At 56.8% G+C, this 22,040-nt stretch overlaps 3 protein-coding genes across 4 annotated transcripts in view; 2 read left to right on the forward strand and 1 right to left on the reverse strand.

The window, feature by feature from the left end:
- Positions 1–125: 125 nt before the first annotated feature.
- LOC106885395 (immunoglobulin superfamily member 1-like) lies at positions 126–4,116 on the forward strand. Its single transcript, XM_014937558.1, has 6 exons — positions 126–447; positions 539–574; positions 768–1,040; positions 1,287–1,571; positions 2,194–2,427; positions 4,010–4,116. The coding sequence occupies exons 1-6, from the start codon at positions 414–416 to the stop codon at positions 4,114–4,116; spliced, it is 969 nt and encodes a 322-aa protein (XP_014793044.1). The 5' UTR covers positions 126–413.
- LOC106885399 (immunoglobulin superfamily member 1-like) lies at positions 3,859–6,548 on the forward strand. Its single transcript, XM_014937565.1, has 5 exons — positions 3,859–4,190; positions 4,282–4,317; positions 4,511–4,783; positions 5,030–5,341; positions 5,964–6,548. The coding sequence occupies exons 1-5, from the start codon at positions 4,157–4,159 to the stop codon at positions 6,281–6,283; spliced, it is 975 nt and encodes a 324-aa protein (XP_014793051.1). The 5' UTR covers positions 3,859–4,156; the 3' UTR covers positions 6,284–6,548.
- Positions 6,296–22,040, reverse strand: part of L3MBTL1 (l(3)mbt-like 1 (Drosophila)) — a 33,345-nt gene continuing 17,600 nt past the window's right edge. For both annotated transcript variants that reach the window (XM_014937563.1, XM_014937562.1), the window contains exons 12-22: positions 18,471–18,622; positions 17,526–17,602; positions 17,002–17,087; positions 16,364–16,474; positions 15,966–16,080; positions 15,629–15,728; positions 13,930–14,127; positions 13,590–13,636; positions 12,502–12,659; positions 11,616–11,678; positions 6,296–10,728 (exon numbers count right to left, since the gene is read on the reverse strand). In XM_014937563.1, coding sequence (XP_014793049.1) covers positions 10,594–10,728; positions 11,616–11,678; positions 12,502–12,659; positions 13,590–13,636; positions 13,930–14,127; positions 15,629–15,728; positions 15,966–16,080; positions 16,364–16,474; positions 17,002–17,087; positions 17,526–17,602; positions 18,471–18,622 — 1,242 coding nt within the window. In that variant the 3' untranslated portion in view covers positions 6,296–10,593. The remainder of the gene's footprint in view (positions 10,729–11,615; positions 11,679–12,501; positions 12,660–13,589; positions 13,637–13,929; positions 14,128–15,628; positions 15,729–15,965; positions 16,081–16,363; positions 16,475–17,001; positions 17,088–17,525; positions 17,603–18,470; positions 18,623–22,040) is intronic.

Raw genomic sequence — 22,040 nt, forward strand, 5'->3', positions numbered from 1 at the left:
GTTGTTGCAGCTTTCTCACGGAGACTCAGGAAGAGTCTGGTGCTGCCCCTTCTCCCCGCCCCGGTTGCAGAACTTCACCCTATTTCGCAAGGACTGAGAAGAAGCCATTTCCCCATCAAGTGACCATCAAGAAAGAGAAACCAAAAGCCTCGACAGCTTTTGCCTCAAGGTCCACGGGATCCTAAGGCCAGGTCATCATGGGCAGGTGACCAGGACATTCTGGTTCCAGTTCAACCATCCCAGCCCTGCGATTGTGTCTGCAGAATCACAGGCCGTGGGACAGAAGGCGACTTGTGGCAACAAGAACTTTATCAGAACCCACAGGAAGCCACCCAGCTGCTCAGTGCCTCCGGCCAACGCCTTCTTCTGAAGAAGTCCCACTTGAGCAGAGGTCAGAGGGATCCGAGAGGGAGATGATGGTGCCCGTGACCCAGGTGCTGGCCTTCGGTGAGTGCCAGAGGCTGTGTGGGCTCCCAGAGCGGGGACGTGAGGCGTCCGGAGACTGCACAGAGATGTTACGTGGCTGTTTCTCTTGCAGGTGCTTGGCTGGTGGCACAGAGCATGGCTACAGCAAGTGAGTATCATGAGAAGGTAGATGGGGAGTTTGGACACACCTCTGTGCCCCCATCCATCTCCCAGGGCTCTTCCCCAGCCCCACAGAACAAAACCTGCTCTTGGGGGTGGGGGTGGGGGGAGCTGGAGCCAGCTCCAGGCTCTCAGCGGGGAAGCCGGGCGCTGGGACTTGCAGCATCTCTCTTCCTGTGCAGGTGGCCCCACCATCTCCATCTTCCTGAAGCCGCCTGGGACGATCCCACCGGGAGGCTCCACCACCATCTGCTGCAGTTGCAAGTGTGACAATGGGCACTTTGTGCTGTTCAGGGTTGGCCGCAGGGTCGATATCCAGCCCAGGCTGCGCGGCGGCACGGCCGAGTTCTCCATCTCTAAAGCCACCCAAGGGGACGCAGGTGGCTACAACTGTCATTACGTGGCTGGAGACACTGTGCTGGCTCGCAGTGAAACGGTGGAAGTCCTGGTGACGGGTGAGGGATGTGCTGTTCCCCCTTCGCGTGGGGTAGATGCCTCATGGGCACACCGGGATGCACGGAGCCACTTGGCTTCCCCGTCCACATGATGGGCAGGGGTTTTCTCCTCTCTCCTGGCTTGGAGAGGTGGGGACCGTCTTCACCTCTGCCTGAGCCAGGTGGTGGGGTCATGGAGATCCCAGTGGCTGCTGGCACCATGTCAGAGCCCTGCGCGCCTCCTCATGCCCTCTCCTCTCCCCACAGAGTTCCGTCTCCCTGAACCTGTCCTCTCTGTCTGGCCTGGGCACGATGTGGAGGCAGGAGAAGATGTGGTTTTCCGTTGCACCATCACACACCCCGAGGCTGGCTGTTACCTCTACCTGGAGGGCTGGCTCACAGAATTAAAATTTCTCTCAAACGGAGCAGATTACAAACTCTCCGGCGTGCACAAAGGCTCCGAGGGTCGCTACAGCTGCCAGTGTAGGGTCGCCAAGGGTGCGTCGTTTGAATGGTCTGCTGTCAGCAAGCCCCTGGATTTGACGGTGAGAGGTGAGACGTCCCCCCAGCCACATCCTACTCTTCTCTTCCTCCCTGGCATCTACCACATCCTGGGGGAACTAGACAAGAGGCTGTGGGGAAAGAAAGCTGTGATGGGAGGCCCAGCCGAGGATTACAGATGTGTTTGAGCCTTGCCAACTCCTCAGAGACCCTACAGATGACCTATAGACATAGGGTTGCTAGTCCACCAGTCGGGGGGCAGGGGTCAGGGGACACCTACCAGCCCCAGGGACAGTCCAGTGTCACCGTCTGGCTGCCAGTGGCAGGTGAAGGCCAGCTCCGTGTTCCTGTCCTCCTGCTGGTCTTTGGTGCTGCTGGTTGGGGTGACAGGTCAGAGACTGTGGGTAGGGGGAGTCCCAGGGGGCAGGGATGTGGGAGGTAGAGCTGACAGGAGCCCTTGGGGCTCCTTATGAACTTCCCTTCATCCCTCCTTAGCCCAGGAGTCCCCCAGCGTGTCCCCTTGCCCACGTGTCTGTTTGCCCTGGGACCCCCATGTGCCCCCTTTCCATCCCCTTGGGTCCCCTGTTGCCCCCAGGGGACTCCCTTGGTCCGGGAGCTCCAGGGGCCTCCTCCCAGGGTCCCCCCGGTGACTGTCCCTCCCTGTCCCCTGCAGATTACACCTGGACCAACGTGGTGCGCCTGGCGCTGGGGGCCGGGGTCCTGCTGCTGCTGGGGCTGATCGTGGCCGAGGCCGTGTGCGTGGCCCCCCCCCGGCTGCCGGAGCCGGAGGGGCCAGCACCCTCCCTGTACGTGGAGCTCCCCCTGACTGGGACCAGTATGGGAGCACTGGGATTGCCCGCCCCTGGGAGCACTCCGGGAGGAGGGGGGCCGGGGCCTGGGGAGGGGGGTTCCCCCCCGTCCGTGTGTCCATGTCCCCCTGTCCCACACCGGGAGCAGCGCCCGACCCCAGGGGAGGTGGGGGGGGCAGAATAACCACTCTCCTTCCATTGCTCACATTCGTTTATTATTTTAAAACACTGACAAAACACATCACACCATGATCTATATATATAAATTTACTTTTATACAGGTATAAATTTATATATATAGGACCTTTAAACCTCTGTATACTCAGGACACAAAGTTCCAGAATAGCTTCACTGGCTACAACGAAAGTATTTTTGTTATGAAAACACAAAGAGGAGGAGCCAATGTCAAAAAGGCGGAATAAATAAATTAAGCAGGGAGGGGGGTGCCCTGCCTCCAAAGGGATGTAGGATTCACCTGCTATCTATAGTCCCCTTTTCCTTCTGTCTACAGGGAGGGGTGTGCCCTGCCTCCGAAGGGATGTAGGATTCAATTGCTATCTATAGTCCCCTTTTCCTTCTGTCTTACTAAAACAGCTTGTTGTTGCAGCTTTCTCACGGAGACTCAGGAAGAGCGAAAGTATTTTTGTTATGAAAACACAAAGAGGAGGAGCCAATGTCAAAAAGGCGGAATAAATAAATTAAAAACGAGTGCAAAATGAATGAAAGTGCAAAAAAGCTTTTGTTATCGTAATGTTCCTTCCCCAACACGCCCCCCCTTTCCTCCCTCCAAGGGCGGGTGAGCCTCAGGCCCCAGAGGGAAGGGGGGGATTGGAGGAAGGGAGCCCGGCTGCAGCCCCCGGGTCTCTCCCTCTCCTCTGCCCCACGGGGTCCCCTCGGGAGGGCACGGAGTGAGGAATGGAGGAGCAGAAGCACATCCCCCTCAGGCTCCTTCCTCTTCTCCATCGCCCCTCATTGCACTCACGTCCCCAGATTTGCCTCTGCGAGTGGCAGCTGCCCCAAGCCCTAAACCCTCTGAGACCATTTGGAGGGTTTTTCTTTTCTAAAGGTGCTTGTGATGGACGTGGAACTCATGGGAGGGCGGCAGCGACAGGCAGCTCTGGCCGTGCTCCCGGCTGAGCTGCAGGCTGGCTGCTCGCACGGACACGGAGACCTCAGCCTCATACCCCCAGGATGCTGCCCGTTTCCACCAGGAGAGAGAAACACCTTCCTAAGAGGCTCCAACTGCTCCCGTGCACCCGGAGTCACCTGCAGATCAGCTGCCCCAGAAGACACCCCATGCCCGAGGCTGGAGCATGTGGCGGGACGTGTCCCACAGTTCCAACTAAGCCCTGCCAACACTGTCTGCAGCAGCAGGGGAAGGAACGGCAGGGGGACAGGCTTCTTACTAAAACAGCTTGTTGTTGCAGCTTTCTCACAGAGACTCAGGAAGAGCCTGGTGCTGCCCCTTCTCCCCGCCCCAGTTGCAGAACTTCACCCTATTTCGCAAGGACTGAGAAAAAGCCATTTCCCCATCAAGTGACCATCAAGAAAGAGAAACCAAAAGCCTTGACAGCTTTTGCCTCAAGGTCCACGGGATCCTAAGGCCAGGTCATCATGGGCAGGTGACCAGGACATTCTGGTTCCAGTTCAACCATCCCAGCCCTGCGATTGTGTCTGCAGAATCACAGGCCGTGGGACAGAAGGCGACTTGTGGCAACAAGAACTTTATCAGAACCCACAGGAAGCCACCCAGCTGCTCAGTGCCTCCGGCCAACGCCTTCTTCTGAAGTCCCACTTGAGCAGAGGTCAGAGGGATCCGAGAGAGAGATGATGGTGCCCGTGACCCAGGTGCTGGCCTTCGGTGAGTGCCAGAGGCTGTGTGGGCTCCCAGAGCGGGGACGTGAGGCGTCCGGAGACTGCACAGAGATGTTACGTGGCTGTTTCTCTTGCAGGTGCTTGGCTGGTGGCACAGAGCATGGCTACAGCAAGTGAGTATCATGAGAAGGTAGATGGGGAGTTTGGACACACCTCTGTGCCCCCATCCATCTCCCAGGGCTCTTCCCCAGCCCCACAGAACAAAACCTGCTCTTGGGGGTGGGGGTGGGGGGAGCTGGAGCCAGCTCCAGGCTCTCAGCGGGGAAGCCGGGCGCTGGGACTTGCAGCATCTCTCTTCCTGTGCAGGTGGCCCCACCATCTCCATCTTCCTGAAGCCGCCTGGGACGATCCCACCGGGAGGCTCCACCACCATCTGCTGCAGTTGCAAGTGTGACAATGGGCACTTTGTGCTGTTCAGGGTTGGCCGCAGGGTCGATATCCAGCCCAGGCTGCGCGGCGGCACGGCCGAGTTCTCCATCTCTAAAGCCACCCAAGGGGACGCAGGTGGCTACAACTGTCATTACGTGGCTGGAGACACTGTGCTGGCTCGCAGTGAAACGGTGGAAGTCCTGGTGACGGGTGAGGGATGTGCTGTTCCCCCTTCGCGTGGGGTAGATGCCTCATGGGCACACCGGGATGCACGGAGCCACTTGGCTTCCCCGTCCACATGATGGGCAGGGGTTTTCTCCTCTCCCCTGGCTTGGAGAGGTGGGGACCGTCTTCACCTCTGCCTGAGCCAGGTGGTGGGGTCATGGAGATCCCAGTGGCTGCTGGCACCATGTCAGAGCCCTGCGCGCCTCCTCATGCCCTCTCCTCTCCCCACAGAGTTCCGTCTCCCTGAACCTGTCCTCTCTGTCTGGCCTGGGCACGATGTGGAGGCAGGAGAAGATGTGGTTTTCCGTTGCACCATCACACACCCCGAGGCTGGCTGTTACCTCTACCTGGAGGGCTGGCTCACAGAATTAAAATTTCTCTCAAACGGAGCAGATTACAAACTCTCCGGCGTGCACAAAGGCTCCGAGGGTCGCTACAGCTGCCAGTGTAGGGTCGCCAAGGGTGCGTCGTTTGAATGGTCTGCTGTCAGCAAGCCCCTGGATTTGATGGTGAGAGGTGACACCCTGGATTTGATGGTGAGAGGTGAGACGTCCCCCCAGCCACATCCTACTCTTCTCTTCCTCCCTGGCATCTGCCACATCCTGGGGGAACTAGACAAGAGGCTGTGGGGAAAGAAAGTTGTGATTGGGGGCCCAGCCGAGGATTACAGATGTGTTTGAGCCTTGCCAACTCCTCAGAGACCCTACAGATGACCTATAGACATAGGGTTGCTAGTCCACCAGTCGGGGGGCAGGGGTCAGGGGACACCTACCAGCCCCAGGGACAGTCCAGTGTCACCGTCTGGCTGCCAGTGGCAGGTGAGGGCCAGCTCTGTGTTCCTGTCCTCCTGCTGGTCTTTGGTGCTGCTGGTTGGGGTGACAGGTCAGAGACTGTGGGTAGGGGGAGTCCCAGGGGGCAGGGATGTGGGAGGTAGAGCTGACAGGAGCCCTTGGGGCTCCTTATGAACTTCCCTTCATCCCTCCTTAGCCCAGGAGTCCCCCAGCGTGTCCCCTTGCCCACGTGTCTGTTTGCCCTGGGACCCCCATGTGCCCCCTTTCCATCCCCTTGGGTCCCCTGTTGCCCCCAGGGGACTCCCTTGGTCCGGGAGCTCCAGGGGCCTCCTCCCAGGGTCCCCCCGGTGACTGTCCCTCCCTGTCCCCTGCAGATTACACCTGGACCAACGTGGTGCGCCTGGCGCTGGGGGCCGGGGTCCTGCTGCTGCTGGGGCTGATCGTGGCCGAGGCCGTGTGCGCGGCCCCCCCCCGGCTGCCGGAGCCGGAGGGGCCAGCACCCTCCCTGTACGTGGAGCTCCCCCTGACTGGGACCAGTATGGGAGCACTGGGATTGCCCGCCCCTGGGAGCACTCCGGGAGGAGGGGGGCCGGGGCGTCAGGAGGGGGGTTCCCCCCCGTCCGTGTGTCCATGTCCCCCTGTCCCACACCGGGAGCAGCGCCCGACCCCAGGGGAGGTGGGGGGGGCAGAATAACCACTCTCCTTCCATTGCTCACATTCGTTTATTATTTTAAAACACTGACAAAACACATCACACCATGATCTATATATATAAATTTACTTTTATACAGGTATAAATTTATATATATAGGACCTTTAAACCTCTGTATACTCAGGACACAAAGTTCCAGAATAGCTTCACTGGCTACAACGAAAGTATTTTTGTTATGAAAACACAAAGAGGAGGAGCCAATGTCAAAAAGGCGGAATAAATAAATTAAAAACGAGTGCAAAATGAATGAAAGTGCAAAAAAGCTTTTGTTATCGTAATGTTCCTTCCCCAACACGCCCCCCCTTTCCTCCCTCCAAGGGCGGGTGAGCCTCAGGCCCCAGAGGGAAGGGGGGGATTGGAGGAAGGGAGCCCGGCTGCAGCCCCCGGGTCTCTCCCTCTCCTCTGCCCCACGGGGTCCCCTCGGGAGGGCACGGAGTGAGGAATGGAGGAGCAGAAGCACATCCCCCTCAGGCTCCTTCCTCTTCTCCATCGCCCCTCATTGCACTCACGTCCCCAGATTTGCCTCTGCGAGTGGCAGCTGCCCCAAGCCCTAAACCCTCTGAGACCATTTGGAGGGTTTTTCTTTTCTAAAGGTGCTTGTGATGGACGTGGAACTCATGGGAGGGCGGCAGCGACAGGCAGCTCTGGCCGTGCTCCCGGCTGAGCTGCAGGCTGGCTGCTCGCACGGACACGGAGACCTCAGCCTCATACCCCCAGGATGCTGCCCGTTTCCACCAGGAGAGAGAAACACCTTCCTAAGAGGCTCCAACTGCTCCCGTGCACCCGGAGTCACCTGCAGATCAGCTGCCCCAGAAGACACCCCATGCCCGAGGCTGGAGCATGTGGCGGGACGTGTCCCACAGCTCCAACTAAGCCCTGCCAACACTGTCTGCAGCAGCAGGGGAAGGAACGGCAGGGGGACAGGCTTGGGGGCCTCCACTCAAAAACAATGTTTGATTTGAAAAAATTCTTCATGGACCTAGAAGTTTTGGCTGCAGTCACATCTCTCGGAAAGCCCTCTCAGAAAGAGGAATTTGTAGGCCAGACACGACCCCATTGTCCTCTCCAGCTTCTCGGTGACACGGCAGGAGACATCCCCATGAGAAGTTTGGTCGGGGAACAGGGAAAGGATGAAAAAACTTTGGTGCTTCTGCCTTGGTCACAGCTTCCCCCTGAGGGGGGACTCCCAACCAACGCTCTGTGGAGATGGAGGACCCGCCAAGGCCAGGGCTGCAGCAAGAAACCTTCCTTCTGGTTTCCCTGCTGAGACCAGAGCCACCTTCTGCTCACAGAGGACACATCACCCGAGACCCTGGGACCAGAGCCTGCCGCCTCCACAGCCACAGAGACCACCATGTTAAAACAGCAACACACCAACAGTAGAGGAAACGGCGTTGTGGCACTTCCACAAACACCCATCCACACGTACACACACAACGCTTTGGGTTTGGTTTGGTTTGAAAGGAAAACAAGAAGAAGGTTCTAAGTTTTAACAGTAAATAGCCCTTGACCACCTCCAAACCCTGTAACTCTCTCACCCAGATGAATCCAGAAGGTTTGTACTCCAATGGCCAAGTCAGCCCCAGAGGCTGAGGAACCAATGCTCAAGAAGCTGGTGAGTGCATGACAGAGTCCCTCGTGTCTCCCATCACCCTTCCAGTGGGACTGGTTCTCCTGGTAGCTGGTCCCTGGGCAGAGCTCAGGCCCAGCGGAGACTGGGGCTCCAGAGAAGCACCTTGGCTGTCCTCTCCAGTTTGCTCTGCTCTCTTGGAGGTCAAAAGAACCCAGGGAAGGAGTTGCCTGTGGGCTCAGCTTCCTGTGGATGCCCATGGCTGGCACAGTCTGAATCACGCCCCTCTGCCCGTTCTGCTGGTGCCCAGGCAGAGCTTGGCTCGACTGCACCCAACTGCAGAGCAAGAGCAGATGGTGGTGGCTGTACCTGGTCCTATGGGGCAGCCATTGCTCCTCTTCCCCTCCAGCAGGGATCTTCTGAGCTCACCACCACCTCTGCTCTCCGGGGCAGCGCTGAGAGAGACAGGGCTCTCCATCCTCCACGCTGCTTTCAGATCTTCTGGGTAGCAGCTCTGCTCCCAGTGTCCCCCAAGCAGGAGGAATGACTTAGCGTGAGGGAACGGAGCAGATGAGGACAGGAGGCCTTCATTAAGATGTTTCCTTACGAGCTCAATAACCACGTCCTGTGCAAGGGCACCAAAAGCCAAACAGGAGCCCTTCTGTTCCAGATCACACCTGGAGGGGTCTCAGCACCATTTGCATGGAGTCTCACAGCTGAAGGTCCCAGGACTCCTCTTCTTCTCCCCCAGCACACAGTGGCCCAGAGAGACACTTCCCATCAGCTGAAGAGACCAACTTTGAGACCATTTATAGCGGATCAAGGGTGACTTGGAGAGTGGCTGTGGGACCCAGGGACACGGCTGATCCTGCCCAGCCCCTCTCTCCCCAGCTGCCCACGCTGCAGTGCTTGAAGAGATGGAAGAAAATAAAAAAGGAAAGGAGAAGGAGAGCTGCCTAAATCAAACCCAAGCACTGACAAAACAAACACATGGACTAATTGCAAGTTCTGGGTGAAGAGCAAGCAGCGGACGTTTCAAGAGCAGGTCAAATGTGACCCCAAATATTCAATAAGAAAGAGTCAAAATGCTACATTTCCATGGGAAGCCTAGAACAGATTGACTCTGGTGTGACAGCGGCTCCCAAGACAGTGCTGCTCCAGGACACGTTGCTGGTGCACTTGCTAAGATCCCTTCATCCCCGTCTTTGGGCACTGGGAAAGGGGGGGGAAATTGTTTTGCTACTGGTATGTCATCTTGGGAATGGGAAAGTGACCATGGAACTTGGATTGCATCACTGCAGAGGATGGAGAACCCTCGGGACCGGTGACCGCCCTCCAGCCCCACACAGCCCCACACAGCCCCACCAGCACCCACGGGAGGGGGACAGGCCACGCGAGAGCAGCACGGGTGCTGCCAGGGGACACAGGGACTCCCAGAGGCTGGCAGGGACTCTTCCAGGAGCCCCCAGGCACGTTGACTTTCTCAGCTCTGGAGTCCTAGCCCACTGGGCCTCTTCTCTCATAGGGGACAGTGTTCCATGGGCATTCCCAAAGTGCCTGCACCCTTGTTGAAAAGGTGCTGTTACTAAAAGGACAGAAAAAAACCCCTGGGTTAAGTGCTGAATATCTTTTAGCTCTGCAGGCAAAGAATCCAGGGACAGCAGAAGATCCTGCTCTTTGGGCACCAAAACTTAGGGGCTTCTCCAGGACAAAAAAGGGGGAGAAGGTGGCTCAGCAGAATTGTGTCAGCCAACTCAGGAGTGCCTTCACAGGTGAGCTGTGAACCTGCCCACAGAGAAATGGATGCTTCTCATCCTCGGCTGCCTCTGCTCTGGAAAGGGCCTTGCTCCTCATACGTGGAGCAAAGAGGGCCCGACTCTCCTTTGCAGCGGATTTTTTAATTGCTGCAAGGGGAAGGAGTTAAGAGAGCATCCTTCTTCCCAGAGACGTGCAGCCAAAGCAGCCTGAAGCGCAAGAGGAAACAGCTTGTTCTGCACCCCCCAGCCCTGGGGCTGCTGCCTTACAGTAAAGAGGAATAAAGCACAGAGGCTGGTCATGGGCAGAGCAGCAGCCAGGACACATCGCGCCCCGGAAGGGACAAGAGGTGGGCCACAGGTTCACAGTACGGCAAAGGGGCAAAGCAAAGTCATCATCTGGCCTTAAAAGGGAAAGCCACAGGAATTCAGAGAAAAAGGCAAAGTGAGCAGGAGCTCCTTGAGAGCATCCCTTGGCAATGACGTTAACACAAGCTCCCCCCAGAGGAACAAATCAAGGAACACAAAAAATGGAAAAGCCAAGACCAGCCTTTAAACGGGTGCAAGCCCGTAGGCAGGCAGCCAGTCCCTTCCCATATCTGGGTAACTTCAGTGGTGGTGACAGCCTCCGGCTGCTACACTGCTCCCCCTCAGCATCCCCCCCCCGAGTCAGTGCAGCCGCAGCAGGATGTGGGGGCCGGCTGTCATGTGGGCTGGGCCCACATCCACCCTCCCTCCCTGCAGCCACCCCCGGGGCTGGGGATCAGCCTGTACCCAGCGCTGGAGGAGAGGGGCAGCGTGGAGGGGAGAGGATGGGAGATGGACCGGTTGGAGGGAGGAGATGTGGCACCCAAGGAGACATGAGCAGGACATGACAAGCTGCGATCAGTTGGGGGGAGCTGCTGTCCTGACCAGATAGTTTGGCAGCACCGGTGCTGAGGGAGGGTCCCCATCGGGGCTGAGAAAAGTCACTTTAAGGTGTCATCAGCGTTCTTGAACATGAGGATGGCATTGTAGATCTTGAGTGCTGGGCCCAGCTTGACACTCATAATCTTGACGATGTCGGCCTGTGTCAGCAAGAGGAATGCCTCGCCATCGATCATCTGGAGAGGAGAGCAGGGACAAAGGCACTCACCGAAAACCCAGCTGTGGCTTCCTAGGGACAGCCAGCACGGGCACAACCCAGAGATAGGCACTCACCCTCAGCCAGGTGCCATGGATGATGGCAGGCAGGGGCCACCCACAGCACTGTCCCAGATAAACCAGAGCTCATGTGCCCAGGAACAGGGCAGAGATGGGGAAAGGACCTTTACTGGGGCCACCCCAGGAGCTCACACCACAGGCAGCCCAGGGCAGCACCCCCTGTGCGCTGTGCCAGAGTGACACGGGCACAGCCACAGCCAGCAGGCAACCTGCCTCGGGCAAACACCCACCCATTCCCTGCTCCAGGTCCCGGCACACATGGAGGCTGCTCCCAGCTCAACTCTGGGTGCCTGAGCACCCTTAAAGCACAGGGGCCATTTACTAACAGGGCTGGGACACTTGCTCTGCTCACTGTCCCCAGGACCAGCCCACCCGGGGTGTAACTGCCCATGATGGAAAGCGGCCCCTCTGCACGTCTGTCCACAAAGGGGTCTAAAAACAGTGAATGTGGCTGACGGCAACGTCACCGAACCGCTGTGCGGGCGAGAGGATGCAGGTGGGGACAGATGGATGGGTGAGGAACAAGCAGCTTGCCTCAGGAGGTGATGGTGCACCATCCTCCCCCACCCCTGGGAGAACAGGGCAGTGCAGCATCTCCCCTCCTGCCGCCACTGCAGGGACAGACACCAGGGCTGCTGCCCCCAGGGCTGCATGGTGGGTCACTGCCAGGTGCTGGACCTGCTCTCAGCATTCAGCAGCAAGCCACTGCAGGAAGGCCACTGGCCAATTCCTCCTGTTGGCAAACAGCTGTCCTCGGTCACCTGTGCTCGTCCTCCACCCTTCTCACCTCATCCTTGAAGAGCTTGGCTTGGTCCTCGCAACCCGTCAGAGTCTGAACAAAGCTAAAGACCTGGGAATAAACAGAGAAAAATATCAAGACAGAAGCACCGTTTCTGGCTGGAGACCCCCATGAGCCCACAGAGGCATTCTGTGCCCTGTAAGGTAACGTGTGGCTGCTGGGGCAAAGGCTGGAATTGCAGCTCCCTCCCATGCCTAGAGACCACCCTTGGAGCGGGGCACAGGAGCTGGCCCTCTCCAGCCCCACAGCAGCAAATGCTACAGCAGCTTCATCTCCAACAAGCCACCTCCAGCACAGCGAGACGATTCCCAGTGAGGGGCCCACGGGAGGGTAATGGGGAAGTCAGGCTGGGCTGGCTGCTGGGGCTGGGGTCAGAGTTCTAGCTACCCAGGCCTTAGGTGGGACCATCACAGATGCCCAAGAAAGTGAATGAAGGTGACAATGAAGAATTGGAAGTAAAGGTTTCTTTTTCAGAGAAACAGTGGAGTGAATTCTTATCTGCAGAGTCCATGGTTTCGTTTTTTTAACTTGGCAAAGATGAAAATTATTTCCTTGGAAAATTGTAACACTTTAAATGAAGATTCTGTTGTTTGCCCTCACCTGCCTGGCCTGTGTTAGTGGCACATTCAAGCCAAGCAAGAACCTGGTAGTTCTGCATGTGCTTCCCACAAGCTGCTCATGCCTGGCAGATGTCCACACAAGTGGACAACTACAAGTGTGTCCAGTCAACCTCCTTCTCGCTAGCCCAGAGAAATGGCCACTGGAACACCTACATGCCTGTTGCATGTACCATGGTGCTGCATGGCCAGGAAGAGTGCTCCCAGCCCATGCCAGTGGGTTAGGAGCCAGCATGCAGTCTTCAAAAACATCTTACCTCATCAATGGTCCACTTGGCCACCGTAGTTGCTGTGATGCCAGCCACCCCTGGCAGGAGTTTGCAGTGCTGCTCCCAGCAGAGCGACAGGGAGCGGTCGGGGTGGGCAGACAGGGCAGACATGAAGAGCGACTGGTGCATATTGTCTGAAGAAATAGCTGGCAATGAAAAAAGCAAGATGTGATAGAAGGTAAAAGAATGAGAAGATCCCATCCCATCCTACAAGCCTTGGGGAGGGCTCAGGGCTGGCAGCAGATGGTCTCATGGGTTCAAGAATCGAGAGCTAGTGGTTATCCTTGAATTCATAGGGTATCATCAGTGCATCCCAGTGTTCCGTTTGGTGGGACTGGGGGTGGCGGGGGAAGAAGTTTAGAGACAAGCTTGGCTTTGCCTTGTTCTCACCACCTCCAGTCTTTCATTTTCCATCCTGAACTAGATTTCAATGTCAAATTTCACACCAGAATGCCATCCCATGTCATTCAATTCATTTCAGGTTTTTAACAAAGCTTTTCCCTCGCTCTCTGCTCCAAGGAGTGAAGGATGGCTCCCAAAAAGAGATCCTCATCGTTCACCCCCAGTGCTGGGGTAGGCAGTGGGACCACCCATGGTAAAATGGACACCGGCTGGAATAAATGTCAGCCATGTCTTATGTCAGTCATCAGAACCAAACGCCCAGCAAGCTGTCCTGCATCAGTTTCTGTGCTGCAGCAATAATTTGGCACTTCACAACCACACTGATGTTTTGGGGTACGGCAGCCCCAGGGTGAAGGTACAACATCCCTGCCTGAAGGGGACCAAGCGCCAGGGAAAATGCACTGCCACAGGGAGGGGATCCCCACTCCCTGCCCTAAAACACTCAAGGATTGACAGACAGAAACCATGAGACACCGCGAGGGTCCCAGCAGAGCTCTGGTAGGAGGCAGGGATGTTCCTTGTCAGCTTTGGTAGTTGACCACAAGCTCCTCACTGGTGCTCACCTGCGTGAGGTCTAACCAGGTGAGCCAAGGGGGACCTGCCTCCAGCAGCCACCACCCCGGCTCCTCCAGCTTTGCCCCTGGGATGACACCGTGGCAAAGGATGGCACTTACTCTGGAAGTCTTCCTGCTGGATCTTCCGGTACTTTGGAGGTCGCCCTCTAAAGAGACAGGAAGACTGGTTTCCAACTGGGTTGGGGTTGGCCCGAGGGCCCTCCTCCACACTGCACAGAGCAATGCCTCGGCAGCAGGAGCAAGGATTACCTCTGGGGCCCTGACCCAAAGGATTGACAGCTAAAGATATAAAATGTGGGAAGAAAAACCAAGAGAGGTGCCCAACAGAGCTGAAAGGACTAACGCCAGCAACCGACTGTGCTCCCCCGTGGCCAAGGAGCCTCTCCAGCATGGCCACCCCTCCCAGGGACAGCAGTCGTGGTGCAGGGTCTGTCCCTACCTCCCGTGGTGCCGGGATTTCTTTCGCTGAGGGAAGCCCATCAGGTTCCTCTTGCGAGTGGAGGCCTCGGTGTCAGACAGGTCCGCCTTGAGCCTGCCCTGGTTCTTCTCAGCCAGCGGGCACCCTGAGAGGCAGTAATGGGCCGTGAATCTCCCAGTCACGTGTCCTGACCCGTCGCAACCCGGCGTGGGGCACTTCCTAGAGAACAGAGGGGAGGCAAGCGTTGGACTCACAGCAGCACGGCGGGGCGAGCCAGCAGGGCCACCCTTCCGCCCCTCAGCACGGGAAGCCATAGCCCTGGCCATGGAAAGCAGAGTGAAGACGTGCTGAACAAACTCCAGGGGCGAGGGCGCTGGGTGCGCGGGCAGGACACAGCCAGCCCCTCCAGGTATAGAACAGAATCAGAGAATCGTTGTGGTTGGAAGAGACCTTTTAGATCATCAAGCCCAACCCTTACCCCAGCACTGCCACGTTACCACTAACCCATGTCCCTCAGCACATCTACACATTTTTTAAATCCCTCCAGGGATGGTGATTGCACCACTTCCCTGGGCAGCTTGTCCTAATGATTGACAACCCTCTCCATGAAGAAATTTTTCCCAATGTCCATCCTAAATCTCCCCCGGTGCAACTTGAGGCCGCTTCCTCTTGTCCCATTGTCTGTTCCTCAGAAGAAGTGACCAACCCCCCCGGCTACACCCTCCTTTCAGGGAGTTGGAGAGAGCGAGAAGGTCTCCCCTCAGCCTCCTTTTCTCCAGGCTGAACACCCCCAGCTCCCTCAGCCTCTCCTCACAAGACTTGTGCTCCAGACCCCTCACCAGCTCCGTTGCCCTTCTCTGGACCCACTCCAGCACCTCAATGTCTTTCTTGTCATGAGGGGCCCAAAACCGAACACGGTATTTGAGGCGTGACCTCACCAGTACAAAGGTACAAGCACGTTTCTAGTCCTTCTGGCCACACTATTTCTACAAACGGCCATCCCACCCCACCAGCTGCCGTCACAGTGACCCTGCGCAAGTCACCACAGCAGCGCTGATCAAACAGGTTGCTGGGGTTCACAGAGTCTCCATCTTCCCTTCCTTGCCCCCACAGACATCCAGACTAGCCTCAGACTGAGGAGGAAGCAAGTGTCACGAGTGTGGCCAGTAGAGAAACCCCTGGGATCTAGCCTGCCTTCCTCATCCTCATGGATGCTCCATCATACTTGATGCCAGCCTGCCCTGCTGGGGTTGGCACTACACCCGGTCTGGTTTCCCCTGAAAAAGTTGACGCAAGTGACTGAATGAGCTGGGGGAGATGCACTGCTCCTTCTCAGGACTTTCCAGCTCACAGCCTCACAGTGAAGGGCATCCATGGGGGGAGGGAGGGACATCATCCTCAAAGCTGACATCGGTGAACAACATCTTAGAGGCCCTGTCCCCTCTGTAGCCCATACGTTCCCATAGGGAGATGGGCATGTAGGGCAGCCCCAGGGGCTCTCGGTGCTGTGGGACAAGGACAGAGTAGGAGCTCAGAGGAGTTTCACTAGCCACGGGCTCCAGGCCACCTCGGGGCTGGTCTGGGGAGAGCAAGGGCTGTCCCGAAGCAGGGGGCACAGCCAGGTGTGGGGTGGGTGCGGAGAAGGGCTGGTTGCTGGTGGGGTGGCAGAGAAAGGGGCGGCAGGGAAGCTGTGCCCCTCTGAGCTGTGCTGGGAGCTCACCTGTGGTGAAAGCTGTACTTGGAGCTCTTGGTGTGAGGGATGCTCTTGCAGCCCAGAGTTGGGCAGCTCCCGTGGGCAGAGGAGGCTGGTTCCTTTGGCCCTAGACCAGAAGGAGAAATAGGAGAGAGACTGTCACGGCTGTAGCCCCAGGCAGAGTCTCTAGGGTCCCTGCCTGCACCAAACAGGAAGGACTTTTCCAACTGAGAACTCCACAGAAAAGCCCTTCCTCCCTGCCCATCCTTGGCCAGCACATGCCCTCCCATTCCTAAACATGGTGGCGGCGGGGACCTGGCACGCTTTGGCCCTGGTATGAGGGATGACCCAGTGCAGGACTTACTGAGAGGAGGCTGCAATGGGTGTCCAGTTTTTGAGCACCAGCCTATGGGGTGGATGTCCGGATGATCTGCATCAATCCAGAAATCATAGACGTGGCTCCAGCCATCAAAATGTATCTGGAGAAACAAGTAGAGAAGTCACCCTTCAAACCTCAGGGCACCTCCCTGAGGAGCTCTGGAGCCCTCCAAGCTGCCAGCAAGCAGCAGGGTAGAGCTCAACTGCAGCATGAAGCTCTGCTCCACTCCTGGGACCTGGCACTGGGACCTGCCATCCTCCACATGGTGAGCTTCCACAGACCTCCATACACTTTTCCTCTGCGACTGGCAGTGAGTTGGGAAGGGCAGGAGCAAGCCAGCACAGCGATGAATACAGGCTCAGCACCGAGACTCCAGCACTCACCTTTATCCTGTGATCTTCCACATCCTCCACACTGGCCACTCGGATGAAGGAAGGAGTCCTCCTGTCCACTGCCTCCAGCTTCATGTTGACCAGGAAGCCATGGGGTGGGCGCTGGGGCCAGGAAGAACCCAGGTCAGTGGGGAGCAGGGCTGTGCTTCAGGATCCCATGCCCCTCGGCAGCGTTCCCAGCAGCGTGTGCTCCTCAAGCCCAGCTCCCAGCCCTGGCCTGTCCATGTAAAAGCCATCCCAGCAAACAGGGGCAACAGGAGAGAGTGGGGACAGGCCTCCCGGATCTGAGCTGTGTTTTAACACAACGGGAAAGCTGTGCCTAAGGGAAGAAGGTCTCTAAGAGACATGTTTTGGGGCCCTATATTGCAGCCACACTTCCCTGGACACAGCTGCTGTTGTTGCAGTTGGAGGCAACAACTATCACGCAAGCCTAAACAAGTTCCCATCACCCAGCTCCTGTGTGGCTAAGGGGATGGTCACACTTCCCATTTTTCCCAGTTTTGAACTTCCTGCCCAGGAGAGGCCTGATTTCTGAACCCCAGGCCTGTGGCAGGAACATACTGAACATCCCTGACAATGGAGAAAAAACCAAATTCCTGCCCAGCTGGAGCAGACGAGGTGGCACTTACCACTTTAAAGGCCCAAGCTGGGACAGCAGATGCTCCGGTTTCCTTTAAGTACTTTTCCCAGGTGAAGTTGTCGGGGTCGGGATAATCTAGACCGGGGAAGAGAAGGTGAGACACACCTGCAGGAAGGTGGCAAGCAGCCTAGAAAGTCCTCCTGCCTTGAAGGACCAACCAAGTCTGTGGCAGGCACATGGGAACCCAAGACATCAAAGAATGCTACTATTTTCTTATGGACCATGAAATCCAGGGTATAAGGAAGCAGAAGCATCTGTGTCTGCAGTGTGGGTCCCCCTCATGTGTCCACTTTGCCTGACACAACCACCACACTGCACCTGAACACGTGCACAGGAGCCTCAGCAGGAATGTGCCACCTCCCTGGCTATGGCCTTGCTGGAGGAAACCCCTTGGGCCTGCACACAAGTAAGGGCTGAGGGGTCTTCCCCCCCCAGAACGCCCATGCCACCCTGAGAAGCCTGTCCCCAAGGGGATGCGCCAGTGAAGGCCGTGCTCCTGGGCCACTGACTCACCTTGAGGAGGTGTGAGGGGTTTGCCGTGCTCCTGACACCATCCAACTGGGTGGATGTATGGACTGCTGGGGTCACACCTGGAAAACACACCCCAACTCTTACACAGGGCTGAGATACCCAGCTTATAAACACCAGACACCGCAGGCAAAAGCCTCTGCAGAAGTCGAGGTCTTCTACAGCACCCCTGTCCCTGAGTGACCCAGGGAACCACAAGCCCTGGCAAGGGTGGCAGGACTCCAGCTCAGAGGGGTAAGACAAAAGGTGCCCTGGGTGCAAGCTCTGCCACAGAGCTACCCAGGGAACAGCAACCCTTTGATGCCAGCAGGGATACAGAGCTCGGAGCGGTGAGACCTGAGCAATCAGAGGGTCTTGTGTCTTGGTGATGGCTCCCAGAAGGTCACAGCACACTCAGGTGCTGCTGCTTCACAGCTCTGCCCTGGGACGGAGCAGGCAGCCACCCAGCACCAGCGAGTGAGGAGCAGCCGGGGACAGGAGCCACTGCAGCCCCACAGCTCCTCGGGGAGAGAAGTAAGAGAAGGTCAGAGGGCTCCAGCCACAAAGAAAACAGGACCCTGATTATGCTAACTGGCCATTTTAATTGGCCTTATCTAGTCTCAACCAGGACATTTCCCCACCCCAGCCATAATCCCCTGTGACAGACCCAGGAGCTCCTTCTAAGATCAGGTCTTCAGTCTCTGCAATCACAACTGTCTTTGCCCCATGTTAACTACACAGCCATGGCAACCTCCCAGGAGGTGACATGGAACAGATAAAGGTTTGTCCCCAAGACAGGGGGGTGACCCTCTGCCTCACAAGACAGCTAGTGGCCTGTCTACAGCAATGTGCTGGGATCATCCCATCTTTCCTGAGCACCCATCACTCTTGCTGAAGCGGTGGCAGGGTGTCACCCCAGCACTGGCACCCCAGGAACCTCTGTGCACTTACCAGTAGTCGTAAGTATCATCCCAGTTGTCAAAGTGCACCAAAAAGCGATTGTCCACCACGTCAGTCACTGTGGCAACACAGATCAGGGAAGGGTTCATGCGGTCCACAGCTTCGAGCTTCATGCCCACCTCGAAGCCTGGGGAAGCCTCGTGCTGGGAAGAGAGAGGGGCAGTTTCCTGTCAGAGCCGCAGGCCCAGCACCCTCCTCACCACTTCCCTTGCTATAAGGAGGCACCTGCCCAAACCCTCCCAAAACCAGGTCCTCCCCAGCCTCCAGACAGGCCCAGGACCACTTAGGATCCCAGAAGGGTGGGTCCCTGCTGTGCATGCAAGAAAAGAGGCAGAGGGTGACAAACCCCACTTGGCCACACAAAGAAAGAGGAAAAGAAATCTTCAGACCCTCAGGATCTTCAATAAGCAGTAACATCCAAGGGAAAAAACAGCCTCCAACTTACACCAATTCAGATTTTATCATAAAACACTTCTTTGTGGTTGCACTCCTCTGGTGTTCACAGTGCCCAATGCCCGAGGCTTGGCAGGAGGAGCTGGGATGGGGCCCTTCACCCTGCCTTGCCTTTATTTCTTGGACCCACAATCTGTGCAAAACGCTGGGTCACACACACTAACGGGATTGTTGCAGCAATGAACAGGAGAGTTTAGACACAATAAATAACCTGGAGAGGCTGATTTATCAGTAGGTTGAGCTTCCTCTGCAGCTGACAAAGAAATGATCAGCATTTTGGACTCTGCTCTATTCCCACTTTCTGTACCCAGCTGCCATATGAAAACCAAAGGCAGAGGCAGAAACAATGAAGACACAAAACAGAGACAAGAGACTTATACCTAAAAAACACTGTCTGGGAGGTTTTGGTAAAATAGTTGTTGAGAATAGTGGTTACTTCTCCTCATCAGTACTTTTGCAATAGATTTAACTTGTGTTCCCCAGGGCTCACTACTGGGGCCGGTTCTCTTTAATATCTTTATCAATGATCTGGGCAAGGAAACTGAGTGCACCATCAGTAAATTCGCAGACACCAAGTTGGGTGGGAGAGTTGATCTGCTTGAGGGCAGGAAGGCTCTACAGAGGGACCTGAACCGGCTGGCTGGATGGGCTGAGGCCAATGGGAAGAGCTTCAACACGGCCAAGTGCTGGGTCCTGCCCTTGGGTCCTTCAACATGGCCAAGTACTGGGTCTTGCCCTTGGGTCCCACCAACCCCCTGCAGCGCTCCAGGCTGGGGGCAGAGTGGCTGGAGCTGCCTGGCAGAGAAGGACCTGGGGGTGTTGGTCGACTGTCGGCTGAACAGGAGCCAGCAGTGTGCCCAGGTGGCCAAGGAGGCCAACACCATCCTGGATTCTGTGTCAGGAGCAGTGTGGCCAGCAGGACTGGGGCAGTGACTGTGCCTCTGGACTGGGCACTGGTGGGGCCCCACCTCGAGGGCTGTGTCCAGTTTTGGGCCCCTCACGACAGGAGGGACCTTGAGGGGTCTGGAGCACAAGTCTTGTGAGGAGCAGCTGGGGGTGTTCAGCCTGGAGAAAAGGAGGCTGAGGGGAGACCTTCTCGCTCTCTCCAACTCCCTGAAAGGAGGGTGTAGCCGGGGGGGGATCAGGTCATCGCCAAGGAACAGGCGATGGGACAAGAGGAAACGGCCTCAAGTTGCAGGACGTTTAGATGGATATTGGGAAAAATTTCTTCATGGAGAGGGTTGTCAAACATTGGGACAGGCTGCCCAGGGAAGTGGTGCAGTCACCACCCCTGGAGGTATTTAGAAGCTGGGCAGATGTGGTGCTGAGGGACGTGGGTTATTGATAACTTGGCAGGGTTAGGTTTACAGTTGGACTTGATGATCTTAAAGGTGTCTTCCAACCAAAATGATTCTATAATTCTATGATTGTACAAACCTGCAGGCTCTGGCAGGAAGGAGAAGCTGCTACTCACAGTGTTTCGGACCATGAAGAGGTGCTTAGGAGCAGCCTGAGCCTTTGTTATCTTCAGGTAGTTTGTCCAGCTGAATTCTTCTTCCTTATAACCTACAACCCCTCAAGAAGAGAAATGAGAGCAGCAAATTCACAGAGAGCAGCCAGGAGGCTGTGGGGCCAAGCCCAGCTATCCCTGACCAGCCCTCACCCTGCCAGGCATGTCCTGTGTGGGTGGATGGGGTCTATAGCAGCCCTGGGAAACCCAAAGCCCATGGCTTAGGCCCAATGGCTGATTTTGAAGGGGTGCTAGGAAACATTAGCCCTGGATTGGAAATCCAGAGGTCAGCTCCTCCCTGGAAAGCATCAGTCCCACCTGCCTTGGGACATAGCTGGCTCCAGCCTGGCATGGGGACATCTAGAGTGACAGGGCTTTGCCCTAAAATTGGACCGAGCAGAGATCGCAGAGGTGGGTGCCAGAAAGGTTGTCCTGCAGAACCTCTCCCAGCACAGCAACAGCCCTTCCTGGCCCTCACAGAGCCACCCTGTCCCCATCTCCAGCTCTACATTCAGTGCCCACTACTTGTCCCCCTCCTTCAACAGGACGCACCAATTGAGACTCGTTAACTCATTAACTCCTTACCTTTTGGTGGCTGGAGTTTGTGCCCCGTCTCCTCGAACCAGCCAGCGGGATGGATGTCAGGGGAGTCAGCATTCAGCCAGAAATCATGGCACTCAGAGTAGCCATCAAAGTGGAGGCGCATCCGGTAACCGCACACCTACCAGCAGGGAGGGCAAGAAAAGGAAAGGACCATGGACTATGGAAACCTCCTGCTGTCCCTGGCCGAGCATCGCAGGCACCTCCCCTCCCGCACGCAATCTCAGCGGATCACTTAGGGAAGCCAAGGATCATCATAGGTCAGTGCTCAAATCGGAAGGCACGCACCAGTCCCAAAAGATGTCCAGCACAGAACAACATAAGTGCAAGGCCACCACAAGCCAGCCCTGAGACGGGAGGTTCAGGCTGGTGCCCGAGATGCCATGGTGGGGCACCTTGCTGGGTCCAGGAAGTGCAAGGATTCCTTTTTCTGCACCTGGGGGAGATGCTGGCACGGGGATTTTGGCTAAATGTCATGCTGCTTTGGTGAAATCTCTGCAGCAGCAAGAACAGCAGCTGCCATTGCACAGCTGATCTCCCTGGCTGCCTGGGGAGCACTGTGAGACGAGGCTGGTTCGGCTGCCACATGGCTCGGGGGAGAGCCCCACAGAGAGAGAGGACCTCCACAGGCACAAGGAAGAGCAATGGAATGCCTCCACACCCTCCAGACCTGTCTGAGGGGCATCAGCTCAAAGATAAGAAGCTGTTGCCATCACCACAGTCTCCCCCTGTGGCGGTGTTGTGTCCTCCCCACCCCCCCCGTCCCCCGGCTCCTGCCCGGCCTTGGCCACCGCGGCCATCACAACAGCAGCTGTGAGAACTTGCACCCGGTCTCTGGGGGATGGCTGGCAGCAGAGTCAAAATAATGTCTGGAGTGGGGACCTAGAAATTTTGTTGCCATGAAAATATGACTATAGGTCAATTATCTTACTGTATAAATAGTGGACAGCCCAAGAGCCCTTTGAGCTCTCCTGTAGGGCAGCAGGCTGCACGCCAGG

This window comes from Calidris pugnax, unplaced genomic scaffold (assembly GCF_001431845.1).
Source record: "Calidris pugnax isolate Ruff unplaced genomic scaffold, ASM143184v1 scaffold83, whole genome shotgun sequence".
In the NCBI taxonomy this organism is placed as follows: Eukaryota; Metazoa; Chordata; class Aves; order Charadriiformes; family Scolopacidae; genus Calidris; species Calidris pugnax.

Excerpts from the sequence above, each read along its gene's own strand:
- LOC106885399 (XM_014937565.1), top strand. The coding sequence starts at position 4,157 with ATGATGGTGCCCGTGACCCAGGTGCTGGCCTTCG. Across the intron at positions 4,191-4,281 it reads GACCCAGGTGCTGGCCTTCG|GTGCTTGGCTGGTGGCACAG; the intron begins GTGAGTGCCAGA and ends TTTCTCTTGCAG. Across the intron at positions 5,342-5,963 it reads CCTGGATTTGATGGTGAGAG|ATTACACCTGGACCAACGTG; the intron begins GTGAGACGTCCC and ends TGTCCCCTGCAG.
- LOC106885395 (XM_014937558.1), top strand. The coding sequence starts at position 414 with ATGATGGTGCCCGTGACCCAGGTGCTGGCCTTCG. Across the intron at positions 1,041-1,286 it reads GGTGGAAGTCCTGGTGACGG|AGTTCCGTCTCCCTGAACCT; the intron begins GTGAGGGATGTG and ends CTCTCCCCACAG. Across the intron at positions 1,572-2,193 it reads CCTGGATTTGACGGTGAGAG|ATTACACCTGGACCAACGTG; the intron begins GTGAGACGTCCC and ends TGTCCCCTGCAG.